This window comes from Equus przewalskii, unplaced genomic scaffold, assembly GCF_037783145.1.
Source record: "Equus przewalskii isolate Varuska unplaced genomic scaffold, EquPr2 ChrUn-6, whole genome shotgun sequence".
Taxonomy (NCBI): Eukaryota; Metazoa; Chordata; class Mammalia; order Perissodactyla; family Equidae; genus Equus; species Equus przewalskii.
In genome coordinates, this window is record NW_027228754.1 from 183,793 (window position 1) to 201,275 (window position 17,483).

The 17,483-nt window shown below is 45.4% G+C and overlaps 3 protein-coding genes across 6 annotated transcripts; 2 read left to right on the forward strand and 1 right to left on the reverse strand.

Moving 5' to 3' along the window:
* The first annotated feature begins 665 nt into the window (after positions 1-665).
* Positions 666-2,579, forward strand: KLHDC9 (kelch domain containing 9). The gene is made up of 4 exons (XM_008533851.2): positions 666-1,316; positions 1,614-1,773; positions 1,867-2,065; positions 2,297-2,579. The coding sequence occupies exons 1-4, from the start codon at positions 790-792 to the stop codon at positions 2,461-2,463; spliced, it is 1,053 nt and encodes a 350-aa protein (XP_008532073.1). The 5' UTR covers positions 666-789; the 3' UTR covers positions 2,464-2,579.
* A 200-nt stretch (positions 2,580-2,779) lies between these two features.
* Positions 2,780-14,292, reverse strand: PFDN2 (prefoldin subunit 2). Of its 2 annotated transcripts, none has more exons than XM_008533850.2 (4): positions 14,173-14,292; positions 3,910-3,998; positions 3,672-3,795; positions 2,780-3,086 (listed from the first exon to the last, which is right to left on the reverse strand). In XM_008533850.2, the coding sequence occupies exons 1-4, from the start codon at positions 14,245-14,247 to the stop codon at positions 2,910-2,912; spliced, it is 465 nt and encodes a 154-aa protein (XP_008532072.1). In that variant the 5' UTR covers positions 14,248-14,292; the 3' UTR covers positions 2,780-2,909. The 2 variants fall into 2 exon arrangements, with proteins under 2 accessions (XP_008532072.1, XP_070464476.1); XM_070608375.1 differs by lacking the exon at positions 14,173-14,292 and adding an exon at positions 12,012-12,034.
* NIT1 (nitrilase 1) lies at positions 14,268-17,274 on the forward strand. Of its 3 annotated transcripts, none has more exons than XM_008533849.2 (7): positions 14,268-14,399; positions 14,987-15,085; positions 15,338-15,592; positions 15,704-15,807; positions 16,027-16,160; positions 16,331-16,456; positions 16,731-17,274. In XM_008533849.2, coding segments are annotated over exons 1-7 (987 nt in total). In that variant the 5' UTR covers positions 14,268-14,397; the 3' UTR covers positions 16,998-17,274. The 3 variants fall into 3 exon arrangements, with proteins under 3 accessions (XP_008532071.1, XP_008532070.1, XP_008532069.1); XM_008533848.2 differs by having other exon boundaries at positions 14,304-14,430; XM_008533847.2 differs by having other exon boundaries at positions 14,313-14,747.
* Positions 17,275-17,483: the final 209 nt, after the last annotated feature.

Here is a 17,483-nt window from a genome sequence, read left to right on the forward strand (position 1 = left end):
GTACGCCTTAGGTATTTCCCCTCACCCCCAACCCAACCACACGCACAATTACAATGTGCCCCGAGAAACTGGGTTCTACCACCCTCTAGTGGCCAGAGCGGAAAGGACCTTCCCACCCAATCAATCAGGACCTTCAAGCCTTTCACGGAATGACCGTCTGGAAGACACCTAGGGATAAACCAACAGCACATTTTATAAATGAGAAAGCTGAGGAGGCCTAGAGAAACAGTCACTTTGAGAGTCAGGAGTATAGTTGGGAGCAAAACCCCAAGGCCAGTTCTCCGTCAACTTTCACTCTGCCTATCGTCTCTCCTTCCTAGCTCATCCCTGGGGAGGTCAGTACGAATTAGAAACGCCGCCGAAGCCAAAGGACAAGGTCCCTCACCTCCCCCAGCAGAGCAACATCTGCACCTCAAACGTCATCATTCTAAAACAGTTCCCAGCTTAGAAGGGGCCCTTCTGAGGAACTGGCTGTCATCGGACTTTGCGAGGTTAACAATCTTTCAGTATTTTTGTTGACCTCGCACAGCTCCTGCCTCCGGTGACCACATTTTACGATTCTGGTAGCTATCCAGGTCTCCTGTCTCCACGGTAACCGGTGCTTTGCGACCTGCAGTTTGCAGCGGTCGCGCGGCAGCCGCTGCGGTGGTTGCCGGGCGACGGTGGAGCGAAGCGGTGGCTTGAGGTGGGGACCGGGGCGGGCTTCCGCGAGGGGCGGTTCCCAGGGCGGCCTGCGGAAGGGGCGGGGCCTGGCCCCCGTGTAGGGGCGCGCCCCGGGTTGCCCGCCCCATGGCTGTGGCGGCGTCCCCCGGTGGGGCGGGGGCCTCGGGCTGGACCTGGCGGCCGGTGGCTCGGGACGCGCTTCTGGCCCGGGCCTTCCACTCCTGCACCGAACTGCGGGGACAGTTCTATCTGGTGGGGGGTATCCTAGCCGGAGGGGCGAGAGAGCCGAGCAGTGATACGGTGGTCTTCGATCCGGCTGCGGGCCAGGCGGTGCAGGTGGGAGTCCGTGGCGGCCTGAGGCGCAGCCATCACGACTCGGTGCCCGTGGGCGGGCGCTGGCTCTGCGTGGTGGGCGGCTGGGACGGGTCGCGGCGCGTGGCCACAGTGGCTGCCCTGGACACGGACCGCGGGGTGTGGGAGGCGTGGACCGCAGCCCCTGGCAACTGCCCCCCTGCCGGCCTCAGTAGTCACACTTGTACCCGCCTCTCCGACCGAGAGCTGCGGGTGGCAGGCCGGGAGGGAGGGACCCGAACTCAGCGTCGCTATGGAAGCATCTACACGTTAAGGCTGGACCCCAGCGCCCGCACCTATTGGTATGGCATCCCCTGCCCAAAACTTTTCACCCTCCCTTCATCTACATTCTGGAAAAGCAAAGGCTAAACAATTTCGCAGGCCATTTATCCACTTCGTCACCCTAGCATCCTCTTACCCTGGGAATCTACCATGTCTAAGATAGCTGAACTCTCTACCAATATTACCCTCCCTCTCATCCGACTTATCGCACTGTCCCATGCGTCCTCTCTAGCCTTGTTAGGGGAGCGAGGGAAGTAGGACAGCACTTACATTTTCCAGAAAACCCAACTCAGGCCTGAATTTCTGCATATCCACAGCTACAAGGAAGAAGGCTGCCACACAGTCTCACGCTCAGGTCATTGTGCTGCCCTGCTCCAAACTCCTGGGCCCCACGCAGGTCACCAGCTATTGCTTTTTGGGGGTTGCGACTCAGGGGAACCAGAAGTAGCTGGGCATTGGAGTCACGGGAAGATTAAGGTATGATCTACTCGCATCTTGCTTAAGGGTGGGAAGGGGGCTAAACTTGTGATGCCCAAATCCATCCAGACGATCCCTTCTTTCTCCCCCAAGGAGGAACCACCTGTTGCCCCCCGTTTGGTGGAACAGCTTGCAAGGCTTGTGAGCAGTGGGCAGGGGTCCCAGCAGGGGCCTCGGGGACTACGGCATCACTCATGTTCTGTGGTGGGGCCATTTGCTGTGCTGTTTGGTGGAGAAACTCTGACCAGAGCTAGAGACACCATCTGCAATGACCTCTACATCTATGATACCCGTGAGAGCCGGCTTAATGGTTGAGGAGGGGAAAAGGTGGGAAGATAGAAGACTATAGACAGAAAGAGAATGGAGTGATGGGGTAGAGAGGAGGAAGAATTAGTTGACAAGTGAAAGGACTATGCAGAATATTAAATTTTGATCAGGCCCACAAATCAAATGAGAAAATAAGAGCCCCACGGGTGCCGATGTGATACTACCTCAATAACTACCCTTTGCCCTTACCCAACAGGCAAGTCTCCTTCTCTGTGGTTCCACTTCCCCTGTGCAGACCATGGGCTGAAACGCGTGGGCCATCGGACCTGCCTTTGGAATGATCAGCTTTACCTGGTTGGGGGGTTTGGTGAGGATGGCAGGACAGCGAGTCCACAGGTTTGCATCCTGGACCTCTTTATCTAAAGAATGGTGCCAAGACACACTGCCAAGTCTCCATTTTCTTGCAAACTCATAAGGTATTATCACCAGAGCTATCTGCCTCATTTCAAATGCTTATTAAATTTCAGTCTGAGAGTTAACATTTGTCTTTGAATCTTTTTGGGGGAGGGCAATAAATAAGTAGACACATTTTTATTTGCAAGGGTAAGTAAAAAACCTGGGACCTCCTCTGATATTGTGAGCCATTAAACTGATGGAACCAAAACCCACAAATCATATTCTTTTCCTTGCTTCATGCAAATACCACCCCTAATATTGGGAGAAAGCTTCAGGCTAGAGCTAAGCATTCTGACCAAAACATTTAATTAACAAAAAAATATTACAATAGCAGAGAAAATAATAATAATAACAATAAAGAGAAATTAGAAGAAATGGGAGTCGGGGTAAAAAAAATGCAAAGGCCTTGGTCCCTAGGAGACCAACACTCCAGCTGAGCTGGCCTTAGCCCCAGCCCCTTCTGAGTTTTCCTTGGCTGCTGGCTTCTCGTCTTCCCCCATGAGACGAATGTTGTGCTTTTCCCGGAATTCATTTAGTTCTTTTCCCTTTGCCTGAAGCTGCTGTGTCAGTGTCTCAATGATCTTCTGTATCTAGAGGGCAAGCGACAGGGATTATGTAAGGATTTCAGGACTCCCTCCCCCAACCTGGTATGGACTACAGTTGGGGGAAGTGAAGGACAGATGATACCTCCAACCTCACCCTTAACCAAGTATTAATAGTAGAGCCCAGACTAAAATTATTCCTTTGTCAAACACAATAGTTTATAACCTTTAGTGTACGTAAGAATCACCTGGGCTGCTTATTTTACTGCCAGTTCATGGGCCCCGTCCACAAAGGTTCTGAATCAGTGGGTCCAAGAAGCTGCATTTTAAATTAGTCCTCCAGGTGACTTGGATGCAAGTATCCAAGGACTACACCATGAGAAACACTGCTTTAAGCACCTCCCCTCCCCCAAATCAGCCAGTCACAGAGCCCATGGAAAGAAGCATACAGCCAGCAATACCTCTTGTCTAAGGAGTTAGGCTTAGCATAGCATAAAGAACATAAGCTAACAGACTATTTATGCTGTCTTCAACGTGAGTTCCTACGCAGACTTTCCTCCACCATATTCCCTAAATCCATGGCCTCCTTACCCCTTTGTTGCTCAGAGCTTCTATGCGGGGATTCTTGCTCACCTGCTCCTTGTTGTTCTCCAAGGCAGGCAGCACCTCTTTGACAGTCCGCTCCACCAGCACTCCTCCAACCATGCGGTAGCACTTGCGGGTTTCATCTACCTCCTTCAGCGTATCGATCACTAGGCTGGGGTAGCAGGACAAGGCAGGATCTGAGAGTTCAGTCCCACACTACTGCAACCCTCCCTTACAAAACGGCCCATCCAACTCTCCTGTTGTCTGCTTCTCCTGGCTTCCTCACCTGTGCTCATTCAACTCCATCTCCAGCTCAGCTGCTTTGGATGCTAGGCCCCGCTGTTCCTGCCGAAGGCGGTTGAAGCCAGCGATTACCTAAGAAAGTGAGAAAGAGATGAGGTGAGAGAGGGGACAGTGGAAATGGCAGAAAGTCAAGATATGACATAGGATGGCAGGCTTTACAAAGATGCAGTAGGTGGACACCTACAAGTTTGCAATGTCTAACTTACGTCTGTCTGGAATTCCATTCACCCAACAGAGTGCCTTCTAGGTGGTGAGATACTTGCTAGGCCATCTTGCAGCTTAGTTTGGTGAGAAACAGGCATTTGTAATATAGGGATGGGTGTGGAGAGCTCCCGGAGCACCTACGGGGAGCTTAGACTTGCAGGTAAAGAGGGCTGTCAGGAAAGGTTTTGTAATAAGTAACTCTTGTTTGGGTCTGCCCAGCATCCCTCCATTGGGGAACTGCCCCTCCTTAACTCAGTAGCGTTCTTGTGGAGCGACTAATCACAGGACCCTTGCTCCTGGACCACAGGGGCGGTGACCTATTCTGTACTATAGTCTTTCTACAGGAACTGAATTTTGGGTAGAGATAAACAGGTACAGAAGGTGATTGGAGGTAAGATGCCTAGTCGTCCTATAGAGACAATCCTCCATTCCTATTGCTGAAATCCCCAAAGCTACCCCAGTTCTTGAACTTTGTGTGGCCTAGTTATTTAACTTTTCTTTTCATTGTGTTCAATTCTGTGACCTACCGACTATCCTTCTAAAACACTCCTTTAAAAAAATAATAAGTTGCCCAGAGTCAGTTTCTATAGCCTATAAAACCTAACTGATAGAGCCTCTCTCAGAGATAATGCTTTAAATGAAGACTGAAGGATGAAAAACTGGGGGCAGGCGAGTGGTGTGCAAGAGGCACAAGAAATAACATATGTTGGGGCCGGCCCCGTGGCTGAGTGGTTAAGTTCGCGCGCTCTGCTTCGGTGGTCTAGGGTTTCGCCAGATCGAACCCTGGGTGCGGACATGGCACCACTCATCAAGCCATGACGAGGCAGCATCCCACATGCCACAACTAGAAGGACCCACAACTAAAAATACACAACCATGTACCGGGGGGCTTTGGGGAGAAAAAGAAAAATAAAATCTTTAAGAAATAACATATGTAAAGGCCCAGAGAAGTGATTACTACCAGCTCCTTGTTCCCCAGAAACTGAGCAGAGAATCAACACAGTGTGAAAACCAGACTGGGTATAAATATGACCACCACCATCACTTCCAGTGTAAGGCCCTGATGACTGTATTTGGAAAGAAGTATCAGATGAAAGGTAGGAGATATAATGAGGAAAGAAAATTGGGGGGTAGGGGTAGGGGGTTGGGGGTAAAAAGGAAAGAAAAACATAAGGCTCAGAGACGAAAGACCAAGTTTCAAGTTTTGTCTCTGCCACATATTGGCTTTATGGCCTTGGACAGACATTTAACCATATGGTTCTCAACCCTGGCTACATGTTAGAATCACCAAGGGAGCATTTTGAACACAAATAGTGGAGCCTCAGAACAATTACATGCTCACTGGAGTGAGGGCCAGGCCTCAGATTTTTTCTCACCTGTGAAAAGCAGATAATGATACCTACTTCATAGGGCTGTTGTATCACTTGAACTAATTAGTGTGAAACAGCTTTGTAAGGAGTGAAGTACATTAATTACTATCATGGCCTTCTCTCCAAACCCAGAAGTGCCCCTTTGGACCCTCCTGGTCAGCTGAGAGCAGTGGGCCCATCCATCCAAACCAGGCCAAATTTCTCACTCTCATTTACATCATCTCCAGTCTCACTGCCATTGACGACTAACCACCTCATCTTTACCAGGGTCCCTTATCTCTAGCTCTCTCTCTGCAAGGTTCATATATAGCTAATATAACCCAAATGGCTGATGTGTACCACCCCGACATCCATTCTACAGCCCAATAAACCAAAGAATAAACTTGGCTAGGAACTTCTCATTCTAGCAACTTGCTTCCTTCTCCCATCCATCATCTTTTCAATCTACTTTCACCTACTCATTTCAACAAATGCCTTGGGAATCTCACCCACTCATTTCCACAAATGCCTCGGAAATCTCAGTCATCTACAGGCTGTTTTTCTTTCACGTTCATTGCCTATACCAAAGCTATTCCATTTATAGTTAGCTTTTTCTCCACTGTCAATGTTACTGATCAAAATAATTTCATCTGAGAAAATTCCATGAATAAACCAGATTCTAGATGTTCTTCTAGAGCCCAGATGACCCACTCACTCTCTGGATGTATGTTATTAAATACGTCAGTGAGATGAGCTTAACTGTCTAAAATTTCTGAGGCCTGAACTTATTTTCCTTAGTAATTAGTAGGAATCTACTTTTCAACCACCAATTTAACACAACTAAAGGCAAAAAGAGATTTTCTTTAAATTCCAACTTTTCTTCAAACATTCTTGCTAATTAACAACCCCTATTTCCTCTTAGTTTGGTTTAGGAACTTTTAATCAAATACCAAACTAAAATAAATCTAGTGAAATGTATGAACTATCCACAGTTATCATGGAAAATTTCAGCCACTCATGCACTTAAAGGAAATGAAATCTCTTAGCAGCTAACTGCAACCTAACTAAGTTAAATGCAAAATAAGCTGATATTAACACCTGTCATGTCTGAAGTCTGCCAGGTAATAAAGACAAAGAGGCTGTGATCTATGCCCACATTTTTCCTCTTAAAATACAACTTTTCTAATGGTCTTCTCCCCCACAGCTAGACCCAACTTTCTTTCCCTTTCCCTTATTCCTTGTTCTCCCAAAGTTGTCTGGCGTGAGCGCGGATGGCCAGTGTTGATTCTCTCAGCCCTGTTAAATCATCATCTTACATGTAAACATCCCTATTGAAAAAGAATTCAACTAGATTAAAATACCAACTATTTACCCTATTCGAAAGTAACTTCAATCCGTGCAACTATACAGAGCTCTTTACATTCTCATAAATGGCATATACAAACAACTTTATACAGGACATTTTTTTTCCAGCTTTATTGAGATATATAATTGACATAAGACATTGTATAAGTTTAAGGTATACAATGTTACAATTTGATATATGTATAAAGTGCAAAATGATTACCACAATAAAGTTAGTTAACACATCCAGCACCTCACAGTTAACTGTTTTTTTTGTGGGGAGAACTTTTAAGATCTATTCTCTTGGCAACTTTCAAGTATACAACACAGTATTGTTAACTAAACTCACCATGATGTACATTAGGTCCCCAGGGCTTATTCATCTTATAACTGCAAGATTGTACCCTTTGACCACCATCACTCATCCCCCCCACCCCTGCCCAAGCAACCACCAATCTACTCTCTGTTTCTATGAGTCCAGTTTTTAGAGTCCATATATAAATGAGAGAATATAGTATTTGTCTTTCTCTCACTTATTTTCACTTAACATAATGCCCTCAAGGCTCATCCAGGTTGTCACAAGTGACAAGATTTCCTCTTCTATGGCTGAATAATATTCCTGTGTGTGTGTGTGTGTGTGTGTGTCACATTTGCTTTATCAATTCATCTGCAAGACACGGTTTTCTTTCTTTCTTTGCTGAGGAAGATTAGCCCTGAGCTAACATCTATGCCAATCTTCCTCCACTTTCTATGTGGGTGACCACCTCAGCATGGCTGATGAGTGGTATAGGTCCACACCTGGGATCCAAACCTGTGCACCCAGGCCAATGAAGTGGAGCACGCTGAACTGAACCACTATGCCACAGGGCTGGCCCCAGTTTTCTTATTTTTAAGGCTATAATATTCATACGCTATTCATATATTTTTTAAAACTGTCTAACTATTCCTCTGTTATTGGGACATTTAGGCTGTTTCCAACTTTTCTGTAATAAATAGCACTGATTTTTAGTATCTGGAAGAACAGTACAAAAATGATAGCCATATTTCTTGAATCATATTTTCAAAAGTGAGATTAATGAGTCAAAGTTTATTATTATAGCTTCTGTTGCAGGTTGCTATAAAGCTCTCCAAGATGACCAGATGAATTTACAGTGCTACCAGCAATGTCATGATTGTACCTGTTTTCCCAGAGCCCTAATGACAGCTTTTATTATTTTTGTTAATTTAATCATTTTTAGAGTTGGGAGAGATCTTAACTCCAGAAACCTTGGAATCATTCTTGACTCACTATCCACATCCAATTAATCTTTAAGTCACATCTGCTAAATACCTCAAACCACCCACTTCTATCTCACTCTCCTTTCTCCCCTTTACTATTATGGCCTCCTAGCTGAGGTCCACACTGCCTCCAGATCTGCCTCCTTCAATCCACTCCCAACATTGTGGCACAAGTGACTTAAAACTGAAATCTAACCATATTATTCCTATACCTGAAACTTCAGTGGTTCCTACCGTTCACATAAGGATAAAATCCAAACTCAACACAGCAGAACAAAGTCCTGTAAAGACCTGGTCCCTGATGACTTCTCCCGATCAGGCCTTCCCTCCACCTCTTACTCTCAGCACTCCTGCTGTCTTAAACCACTTATAATTCCCCTAATCATCATGCATTTGCATACAATATTCATGCCACCCAGTACACTTTTCCAAACCTCTCTCATTCCATTCTTCTCTGCCTAACTCTATTTCCTTCCTCAGGTTTCAACTCAGATTCTTCTAGAAAGCAGTTCTGGCCATCCACTACTCCCATATGTTATCCCCTTCTATGTGCTCACATATAAATGCCTAGCAATTCCTTAAATTTTTTGATAGAAAATCTTTTCTACTTATATTGTGTTCCTTATTTTCCATCATGCAGCCTGCCTTCTAATCTTTGAAAATTTTAAATATGCAAATACAACCTCTTTTTAAATACCTGTTTCTTTCATAGTCCTACAATAATCTGCCTTTCTTCCATAGTTTGTATAGTAAAGGAACACTTTATGTGCCAGGCACTGTGTTAGACTCTATCTCATTTAATTCTAAAACAAACAAACATTATAAGACACGTCACTTCATTTTATACATTGGGAGACCAAGGCTGGTTGTGGGGTTGGGGAGTAAAATAACAGTGAACTGCAGCACTGGTAATGGTACCCAGGCTTGTCTAACTCTAAGAATCCACTTCTATTGATGTCTTACTCATGGCTGTCATATATAATCTCTTATAAAAGTCAAACTGTTTCCATTTGACTTATTTTCCTGTTTTCTTCCTTTTTTGTTTAATCTATACCATATAGTTTGGATAACTTCAGGAAAAATCTACAATTATTACCTTGATCCCCAAAACGTCCTTTGGCCTTCTTACCTACATGATATTTACTCTTATTGGGTTCAATGGAAGAATAGAAGAGGTAAAGAATTATGATCGGATGCATCTGGAAAAAGACTTTCTGGGGTATTGCTCCACTTAAATATCTTCTTTTCAGCTCAGTGCCCCCTTTCTGACAAACATACTCAACTCTAAAATCTTTGACCTTACTACTCCATCCAGTATTCCATCAAACAATGGTTCTCATCCCTTTTCTTCATCAAATGTTTTTAGGACTGAGCTATACTCACTGCCTCTGCTTCCTTACCTCTCATTGACTCCCATCCCACTTTAAATTCCCTTCTAATTGTCTTCTGTCTATACCAGTTATTAAACTATTATTAGTTATTAAACTATTTCTCAAGGATCATGAATGGCCTCCTACCTAATTGCATAATCCAACGAGCTTTTCTCAATCTTTAATCTACTTCTTTTTTTTTTTTCTAAAGATTTTTTATTTTTTTCCTTTTTCTCCCCAAAGCCCCCTGGTACATAGTTGTATATTCTTAGTTGTGGTCCTTCCAGTTGTGGCATGTGGGATGCCGCCTCAGTGTGGTTTGATGAGCAGTGCCATGTCTGCACCCAGGATTCGAACTGACGAAACACTGGGCCTCCTGCAGCGGAGCACACGAACTTAACCACTCGGCCAGGGGGCCAGCCCCTAATCTACTTCTTGAAATATTCTTCCTTTAAGTAGCAACATGGTATGGAGGAAAAAGCCCAAACTTTAGAGTCTGACCCGGGTTCAAATCCTAGTTTTGCCATTTACCTGCTATATAATTGAGTTATTTAACTTCTCTTGGTTTCTTCATTTATGAAATGGAGCTAATATACCATAGAGAGGGTTTCTCGACATCAGCACCACTGATATTTTGGGCTGGATAATTCTTTGTTGTGGGGGGCTGTTCCTGTGCATCACAGGATGTTTAGCAACATCCCTGGCTTCTACCCACTAAAAGCCAGTAACAACTCCTACTTGTGACAACCAAAGTGTCTCCAGGCATTGCCAAATGTTTCCTAGGGGGCAAAACCACACCAGGCTGAGAACCACTGCCACAGGGTAACAATGAGAACTAAAGTGAGATAATATGTCAAGTGCTTGATACAGTGTAGGTCCTCTACCCTCCTTTAGTTTCCAGGACCCTTCAGTTCTCTGGTTCTCTTAACCCTTTCAACTCTCCTTTTTCTTTTCTGGAAGTTCTTCCTCTCACCTCTACAGTGGAGACAGGATCTAAGATTCTGTTCATAGTATTTCTCCCTTTACTACCTACACTATTTCAATTGGTATTCTTAGCTATTTCTATGGTTTCAACAATTGCCTTTATTCTAACTGCCTGCAAACCCAAACCTCCTCAGAAATTCTAAACCCAATTTCCAAGTTAGAGGAAGGAGCTTCAGAGTCAGACAGAAATGGCTTCAAAGTCTGACCATGAGCAAGTTACTTCTTTTTTGACTCTAAGTTTCTTTACCAATAAAGTAGAGATAATATCTGTCTCATAGGATGTTGTGAGGATTAATTAATTACATCAAGGGCTTAGGATAACATCCAGCATTTAACAAGTTGTCAATAAATAAATTGTAGCTGCTATTACTACAGAACATTTCCACCTAAATGTCCTATAGATACCTTAAATCCAGGACATTCAAAGCTGAACTGATCATCTTTGACCTTGTTTTAACTGTTCCTCTTCTTGTCTCCCCTATTTCTGCTAATGACACCACTTTAGCCCCCCGGTAGGAAACCCTGGTTTCATCTTTGAACACATCCTTATCCCATCAACTACCAAACTGATTGCATCAGCAATTTTTCTTAGGCTCACTGACATCACCCTAGTTCAGGCCTTCATTACCTCTTGTCTGAGCTACTGCAATAGTCTTCTAAATTATCTCCCTATTTTTGGACTCTCCAAATCCATCCTATACACTGCTGCTAATTTAATTTTCCTAACACTTGGATGACACAGAAAAGTGTTCATGATATAGTATTAGCTTTAAAAAGCAGATTACACAACAGTACATACCGTATAATACTAATTTTATAAAATATGTAAATATACAAAATACACATGTCCTCTGTTTCCATCTACACACACACACACACACACACACACACACAAACATAAACGAGGGGGGAACCTCTCAAACGATATACTATCTCTGGATACTACTAGTACCATCATGGCTAATTTATTTCTTTTGTTTCGTAATTTTTATTTTGTACTTTTTCCTGGGTATTCCATATTGTCTACAATGAACACGTATTATTGTATGTAATGGGGAAAAAATCCATAGTATGATATATATCCTTCTGTGACTCCCTCACTGCTTACATTAAAAAGTCCTAAATTCTCTGCTATACAAAGACTCAGCTTGCTTTAAGGACCATATCTTTCTGACTTACACCTCATGATTTAGCTAAACAAATTTAACAGTCACTGCACTTCGTGTCAAGGTAAGCTTTCCCTGGCTCTCCTCTTCCTACCCTATTCCCTACATTCTATTTCCATTGCCGCCTGTTCAAATCTATCCAATCCTCAGGCTCAGCCCAAATATCTCTAATATGATCACAGTATAAGTGGAAAAAATAGGTCTGATCCTCAAGTCCCTCAATTAAAAGCCCTGCTCTTCCAGTTACTGACTTTAGGTAAATTAACTAAAGCCTCTGAAACTCAAATGTCCTTATCTATAAAGGGAGGACAACACAACCTACTTCAAATGGCGGTAATTAAATAACAGAAGATAAAACAAGTAAAGTGCCTAGCACAATGTGTTACTCACTTCCATCTTATTTATAAGGGACATATGTGGCTCAAATTTGCAGCAGTGATAAATCTTGTATTTTTATCCAGTGTTCTCTCTGGAACACAAACACAAAGGCCAGAGAATGTTAAGCAAGGAACAGCCTCTGAACTCAATTATCACATCTCCTCAGTGTCTCTGAGGGCTCTCTTCCTTTAACCCCTTAAATATTGGTTCCACCCTCGTTCTGCTTCTTTTTTTACTTTCTGTACAAATCCTAGATGATTTCCTCCACAACCAGGGTTTCATCTACCAGCCATAAACTCATAAATCTCTAATCTGTATCTCCAACTCAGATTTCTTTCTGTAACTCAAGATTTATAAATCAAACTGCCTACCAAGGTCTCTACCTGGATGTCCCACAAGAAATCCTAACTCAAAATCCTAAAATAAACTTATTTTCCCCCTAAACTTGCCCATATTCCTACATTCCCTATGACACCAGCATCTATCAAAGACAAAAACCTGCGAGATCCTAGATTCCTCTTTTATCTGTTTTTCTCCAGATTTAAGTCTTGTAGTCCATCCTAAACTTTACATCCACCTGTGGCCCAAACATGTCAGGCAGTTTCACGCCTTAGTGCTTTTAAACACATTATTCTCTCCAGCTAGAAAATCCTTCACTTCCCTCTTTGCTTGACTAACTTCTCTTATCCTTGAGAATTGAGCTGAAGGATTATTTCCTCTAGAAAACAAACTAACTAGCCTTTATTAAACACATAGTATATTCCAGTCACCGTGCAACACACTGTGCATGCATTGTCTTGTCTAATAATCAAATGCAGTGATGAGGTAGGTACCATTACGCTTTTACAGGAGGGGAAGGCCAAAACAAATAACCCACAGGAGGTCATCTGTAGATAGTAAACAGGAGAAATGTGATTCAAACACAGGTCTGTCCGACCCCAGTGCACTTATGCTCTTGGCCACCCCACTATACCACAGGTTTCTTTCCCATCTATGCCCCAAATCTCATAAGCTCGGGCTTAGTTAAGCGCTCCTCCTTTAGCTGCCATAAAAGGGCCTGTGTGTAACACTATACAGCTTATTGTTTGCTTTGTCTTTTCTCAAATGAGTCTGTGAGCCAACTTGAAAACAAAGTCTATTTCATTTATCTATTTCCCTGTACCCACCAGAGTGCCTGGCACATGGTAGAGACCCTCAAAAAGTATTAGGTTCCTTCTCACTTCTCTTTTTTCCCTTAAGTCAGAAACTCTCTCTTCTCCCTCCCCCAAATCCCACAGCACTTTATAACTCTCTTAGGACACTTATCTTCTGCCTCATATTAGCACTTTGTATGTCTTATTTTCCCCACCAGACTATGAGCTCTTTGATTGCATAGGTCAGTGTGAAAAATCTTTATGCAGATACCTTTGCCCGTAATAACCGTCACAACTGGTAAATGAAACTGTAACTAAAAGAGCTGTTGTTCAACTGTTTTTCTTTCTATTACGTAGATTTCTTCCCACCTCTATTAAACACTAGCCCCACTATTAGCAAACCATGGTTTCCCAAGCCACAAAGGGCTTTCTAATTAATTTATCAAACATTTCTCGATGCTAGGCACTGGGGGAAATGCAAACTCGGGTGTAAAAAATTAAAAAAGGGTGTCTGGTCTCTAAAGAAATTCAATCTAATGATGACTCCCAAATCAAAATAGTATGGAACACTAGACAGATCGAGTATGTGAGTCACGTGGCTCTGCAGAGTGCCCGCGATTGTCAACGTGGTTTCAGGGTCACGTAGCAAACTACACGACCAGCCCGCTGACTAATACTCTGAGATTCGTTACGAGCTGCCTCGCCCAGCCATTTATACCCTGTGTGAGGGTGTGGAGAGGTGGAGAAAGCGACCACCCATCTCCCCTCAGACCTGTGCATCCTCCCAGACCCTGCATCTCGGGGCTTTGCTCTCCCCGACGCTCAGCCACCACCCCAAGGGGGGCGTGGCTTTCGCCTACCAACCAGCCTACTCTCTCCCCGGGGGTTCGGCTAGCTTCTCCAAGGACCCTCCCCTCTCTGGGCGGCCACGCAAATGTGGGACTGGAGTCAAGGCCTGCACCAGCCCCGGACTCCCCGCTCTTCTTGCATCGACTCCGGACCCAGCCGGGTTGGCCTCCTTCGCGTTCTCCGCGCCTCACCTGCTCTGCAGACACCGCCCCCTTCCCCGCGCCGCTCCCGCTGCTCTTGCCGGCGCGACCGCTGCTCTCCGCCATCTTCGCCGCCTGCTGGGCTTCCGGCCTGCGCAGCTCAGCCCCCGCCTTGCGTCACGTCCGGTCTCGGAGTTACCGCCCACTCGCCCCCGGGCGGCTGCTTCCAGGCCCCTTTTCGGTTCGGATCCTGCGGATGGTTTTGGCTGTTCCTTCATGTAGGACCTACTCCCTATCCCGCTGGCCGCGGTGAATTCCGCCTGTGGTGCTTTAACTTATGCAACAGAGACGCTACCCCTGAGAGGCGGGGAAGGACGGGTTAACTAGAGAGTGGGGGAGCGGCTTGGGATTCGGGTGCCAGTGTCCCCTGCCCACCATGGGGTGGTGGGGAACGAGGGTGAACTTCCCCTCAGAGATTGTGGTCTAAGGAGGGAAATATGCTTTGAGTCAGTAAAGCTGTGCAAGTGCAGGGTCAAGAAGAGAGGCTGGGAAAACCAAGGAAGTTTCTCGGAGATGACTTTTGAACTGCAGAAACGTTTGGCAGAGGAACGGGGCTTCAGGCTAATGTAAGATCACTAGAAGTCGCGGTATTCAGGTGCCCAGCAGACCCCCTTCCTCCATCTTCCCACTTTATGATCTCTCCCTGTAGCCCACAATTATTTATAGTAAAGAGTGTTTTGAAGACTTGGGGTTTTTACTGGCAGGGCCCTGATTTAGCCTCACAGTATGAAAAGAGAAGTCAGAAAATCGGAGAGATTTTTTACTTGAAGGAGGGGTTGGTTTCCTGATTTCTCATCTTCCTCAGGCTGGGCTTCATCATCAGGCCTCCTCACCAGTTCCTGTCCCTTCTTTTGTGTCCTGGCCTCCGGATACCTCCTCTTTCAGTACTTAGTGCTCAGCCCAGGTAACGTGTTTTGTTGTGTCCTCAATGCCTGGCGCATAGTGGATGCTCAGTAAATGTTTTTTAAATGAATGAATGGTGGGAAACACTGGGGTACCAAACATCCACAGAACATTTGATTGGTGGGTCATTCTGCCTTGTAAGAGCAGAATCAAAGGGAAGTCCAGCCTTCCTGCCTCCCCATTTGAGCCCCTCATCATCAAACTTGGATTTCCACATGCTCGGAAATCTGAGTCCTGCTTATGCCATTCACAGACCCAGAACCATGGCTGTCTCCTCTTCCTCCTGGGAACTGCCCCTTGTGGCTGTGTGCCAGGTAACATCAACACCAGACAAACAGCAGAACTTTAAAACATGTGCTGAGCTGGTTCGAGAGGCTGCCAGACTGGGCGCTTGCCTGGCTTTTCTGCCTGAGGCATTTGACTTCATTGCACGAGACCCTGCAGAGACGCTACGCCTGTCTGAGCCACTGGATGGGAACCTTTTGGGAGAATATACCCAGCTTGCCAGGTATCAGGGAAAGTGGGAGGGAGAAGTAGTTTCTTTGTTGGGCAGTGTCCCTGGATTGCCAGATATGAGGGTGGAGCCTTGAGAAGAGTTGTCAGTGTCCCCTCCCCCCAGGGAATGTGGACTCTGGCTGTCCTTGGGTGGTTTCCATGAGCGTGGCCAAGACTGGGAGCAGACTCAGAAAATCTACAATTGTCATGTGCTTCTGAACAGCAAGGGTGAGACTTCATAACTCTTTAGCCTGCCTCTTCCCAGGCTTTTCTGCCTAAACTAAGATTCTCCAGAATTCTATTTTGTTTCTGTTTCCTTGGCCAAGGGTTTTAGGGGTGTTTGTACTTCTGTCGTAGCCTATAAACTATTTCCTCCTTGGGAGGAGAGGAACTAAGCTGGGCTTCTAGAACACCAGCACTGAGTAGTCCTTCTCCCTGTTATTTTAGGATCAGTAGTGGCCACTTACAGGAAGACACACCTGTGTGACGTCGAGATTCCAGGGCAGGAGCCTATGCGTGAAAGCAATTCTACCCTGCCTGGGCCCAGTCTCGAGTCACCTGTCAGCACACCAGCAGGCAAGGTGGGAGTTGTGAAAGGATGAAAGTGGGAGAAGAACAAGAGGGAGGGGATTTAGAAATACTTTGACGTGGTAGTAGATGATAGAAAGCCCTAAGGAATAGGTAGCGGGGGTATAACTAGATGCTGTGACACACAGGATTAGGGGGCTAAGTAGGCTGATTTTCTTTCCAGGTTGGTCTCGCTATCTGCTATGACATGCGGTTCCCCGAACTCTCTCTGGCATTGGCTCAGGCTGGAGCAGAAATACTTACCTACCCTTCAGCTTTTGGATCTATAACAGGCCCAGCCCACTGGGAGGTAAGAGGACACCTCTTCAAAACATAAAGGCCTTTTCTTAACCGCATTCTCCTCCCTTGGCCCTACCAGTTGATTTTCTTCCCTTTCTCACCTAGTGAGAGAACTCATTCTCCAGATTGTTGCCTAACTCATATGTTAAAGAATAGCTCAATAAATCATTCCTAAGCACTTATCAGAATGGTCCCAATGGGTAGATTGGCCTGTAAAGTCCATTGCCTATCACTTCCCCACGACCACCTACACATACTTAAGTGAACACATATCTCATCCCCAGGTATTGCTGCGGGCACGAGCCATTGAAACCCAGTGCTATGTAGTGGCAGCAGCACAGTATGGATGCCACCATGAGAAGAGAGCAAGTTATGGCCACAGCATGGTGGTGGATCCCTGGGGAACAGTGGTGGCCCGCTGCTCTGAGGGACCAGGCCTCTGCCTTGCCCGAATTGACCTCAATTATCTGCGACAGTTGCGCCAACACCTGCCTGTATTCCAGCACCGCAGGCCTGATCTCTATGGCAATCTGGGTCACCCACTGTCTTAAGACTTTTGACTTCTGTGAGTTGAGACCCCCATTGTGAGCTGGCGTTGCTGTGACTTGTTGGCAGGACCCAGGCGCAGCTCCCCTCACTTGGGGAACCTCGACTCTCTTGATGGAACACAGGCTCAGCTTCTTGGGAAAGAAGAAACTTTCACCTGAGCTCAGATTTCAGTTTCAGAAAGGTGGAATTTTATGTAGTTACTGTTTATTTCATGAAAACTGAAGTTATGCTGAGGGCTGAGCAGCACTGGCATTGAAAAAATATAATAATCATAAAGTCTGTGTCTGGTCATCTCCTTTGGGAGCTGAAAGGGAGGTGGTATTGTACTATCTGGACGAGGCTCCAGTTCTAGTGTTCCTGGCTTATTCAACTTGCCTCCCTACCTAAATAAAAGTGCAACACTCAGTGCATATCCCAGCCCCATGCTCCCAAGCTTGGGAGTGGGAGTAGGGGTAGAGGATGGGGAAGGAAAAAGAAGAAAGGAGTTG

What these genes read in the sequence shown, in the direction of transcription:
- KLHDC9 (XM_008533851.2), top strand. Translation starts at nt 790, where the DNA reads ATGGCTGTGGCGGCGTCCCCCGGTGGGGCGGGGGCCTCGGGCTGGACC. An exon ending in GGAGTCACGGGAAGATTAAG is followed by an intron (nt 1,774 to 1,866) that starts GTATGATCTACT and finishes TTCTCCCCCAAG; the next exon opens with GAGGAACCACCTGTTGCCCC. An exon ending in CCTCTACATCTATGATACCC is followed by an intron (nt 2,066 to 2,296) that starts GTGAGAGCCGGC and finishes CTTACCCAACAG; the next exon opens with GCAAGTCTCCTTCTCTGTGG.
- PFDN2 (XM_008533850.2), bottom strand. Translation starts at nt 14,247, where the DNA reads ATGGCGGAGAGCAGCGGTCGCGCCGGCAAGAGCAGCGGGAGCGGCGCG. An exon ending in GGGCGGTGTCTGCAGAGCAG is followed by an intron (nt 3,999 to 14,172) that starts GTGAGGCGCGGA and finishes TCACTTTCTTAG; the next exon opens with GTAATCGCTGGCTTCAACCG. An exon ending in TGGAGAACAACAAGGAGCAG is followed by an intron (nt 3,087 to 3,671) that starts GTGAGCAAGAAT and finishes CTTGCCCTCTAG; the next exon opens with ATACAGAAGATCATTGAGAC.
- NIT1 (XM_008533848.2), top strand. Translation starts at nt 14,378, where the DNA reads ATGGTTTTGGCTGTTCCTTCATGTAGGACCTACTCCCTATCCCGCTGG. An exon ending in TCCCTATCCCGCTGGCCGCG is followed by an intron (nt 14,431 to 14,986) that starts GTGAATTCCGCC and finishes CATCTTCCTCAG; the next exon opens with GCTGGGCTTCATCATCAGGC. An exon ending in TCAGCACACCAGCAGGCAAG is followed by an intron (nt 16,161 to 16,330) that starts GTGGGAGTTGTG and finishes TTTTCTTTCCAG; the next exon opens with GTTGGTCTCGCTATCTGCTA.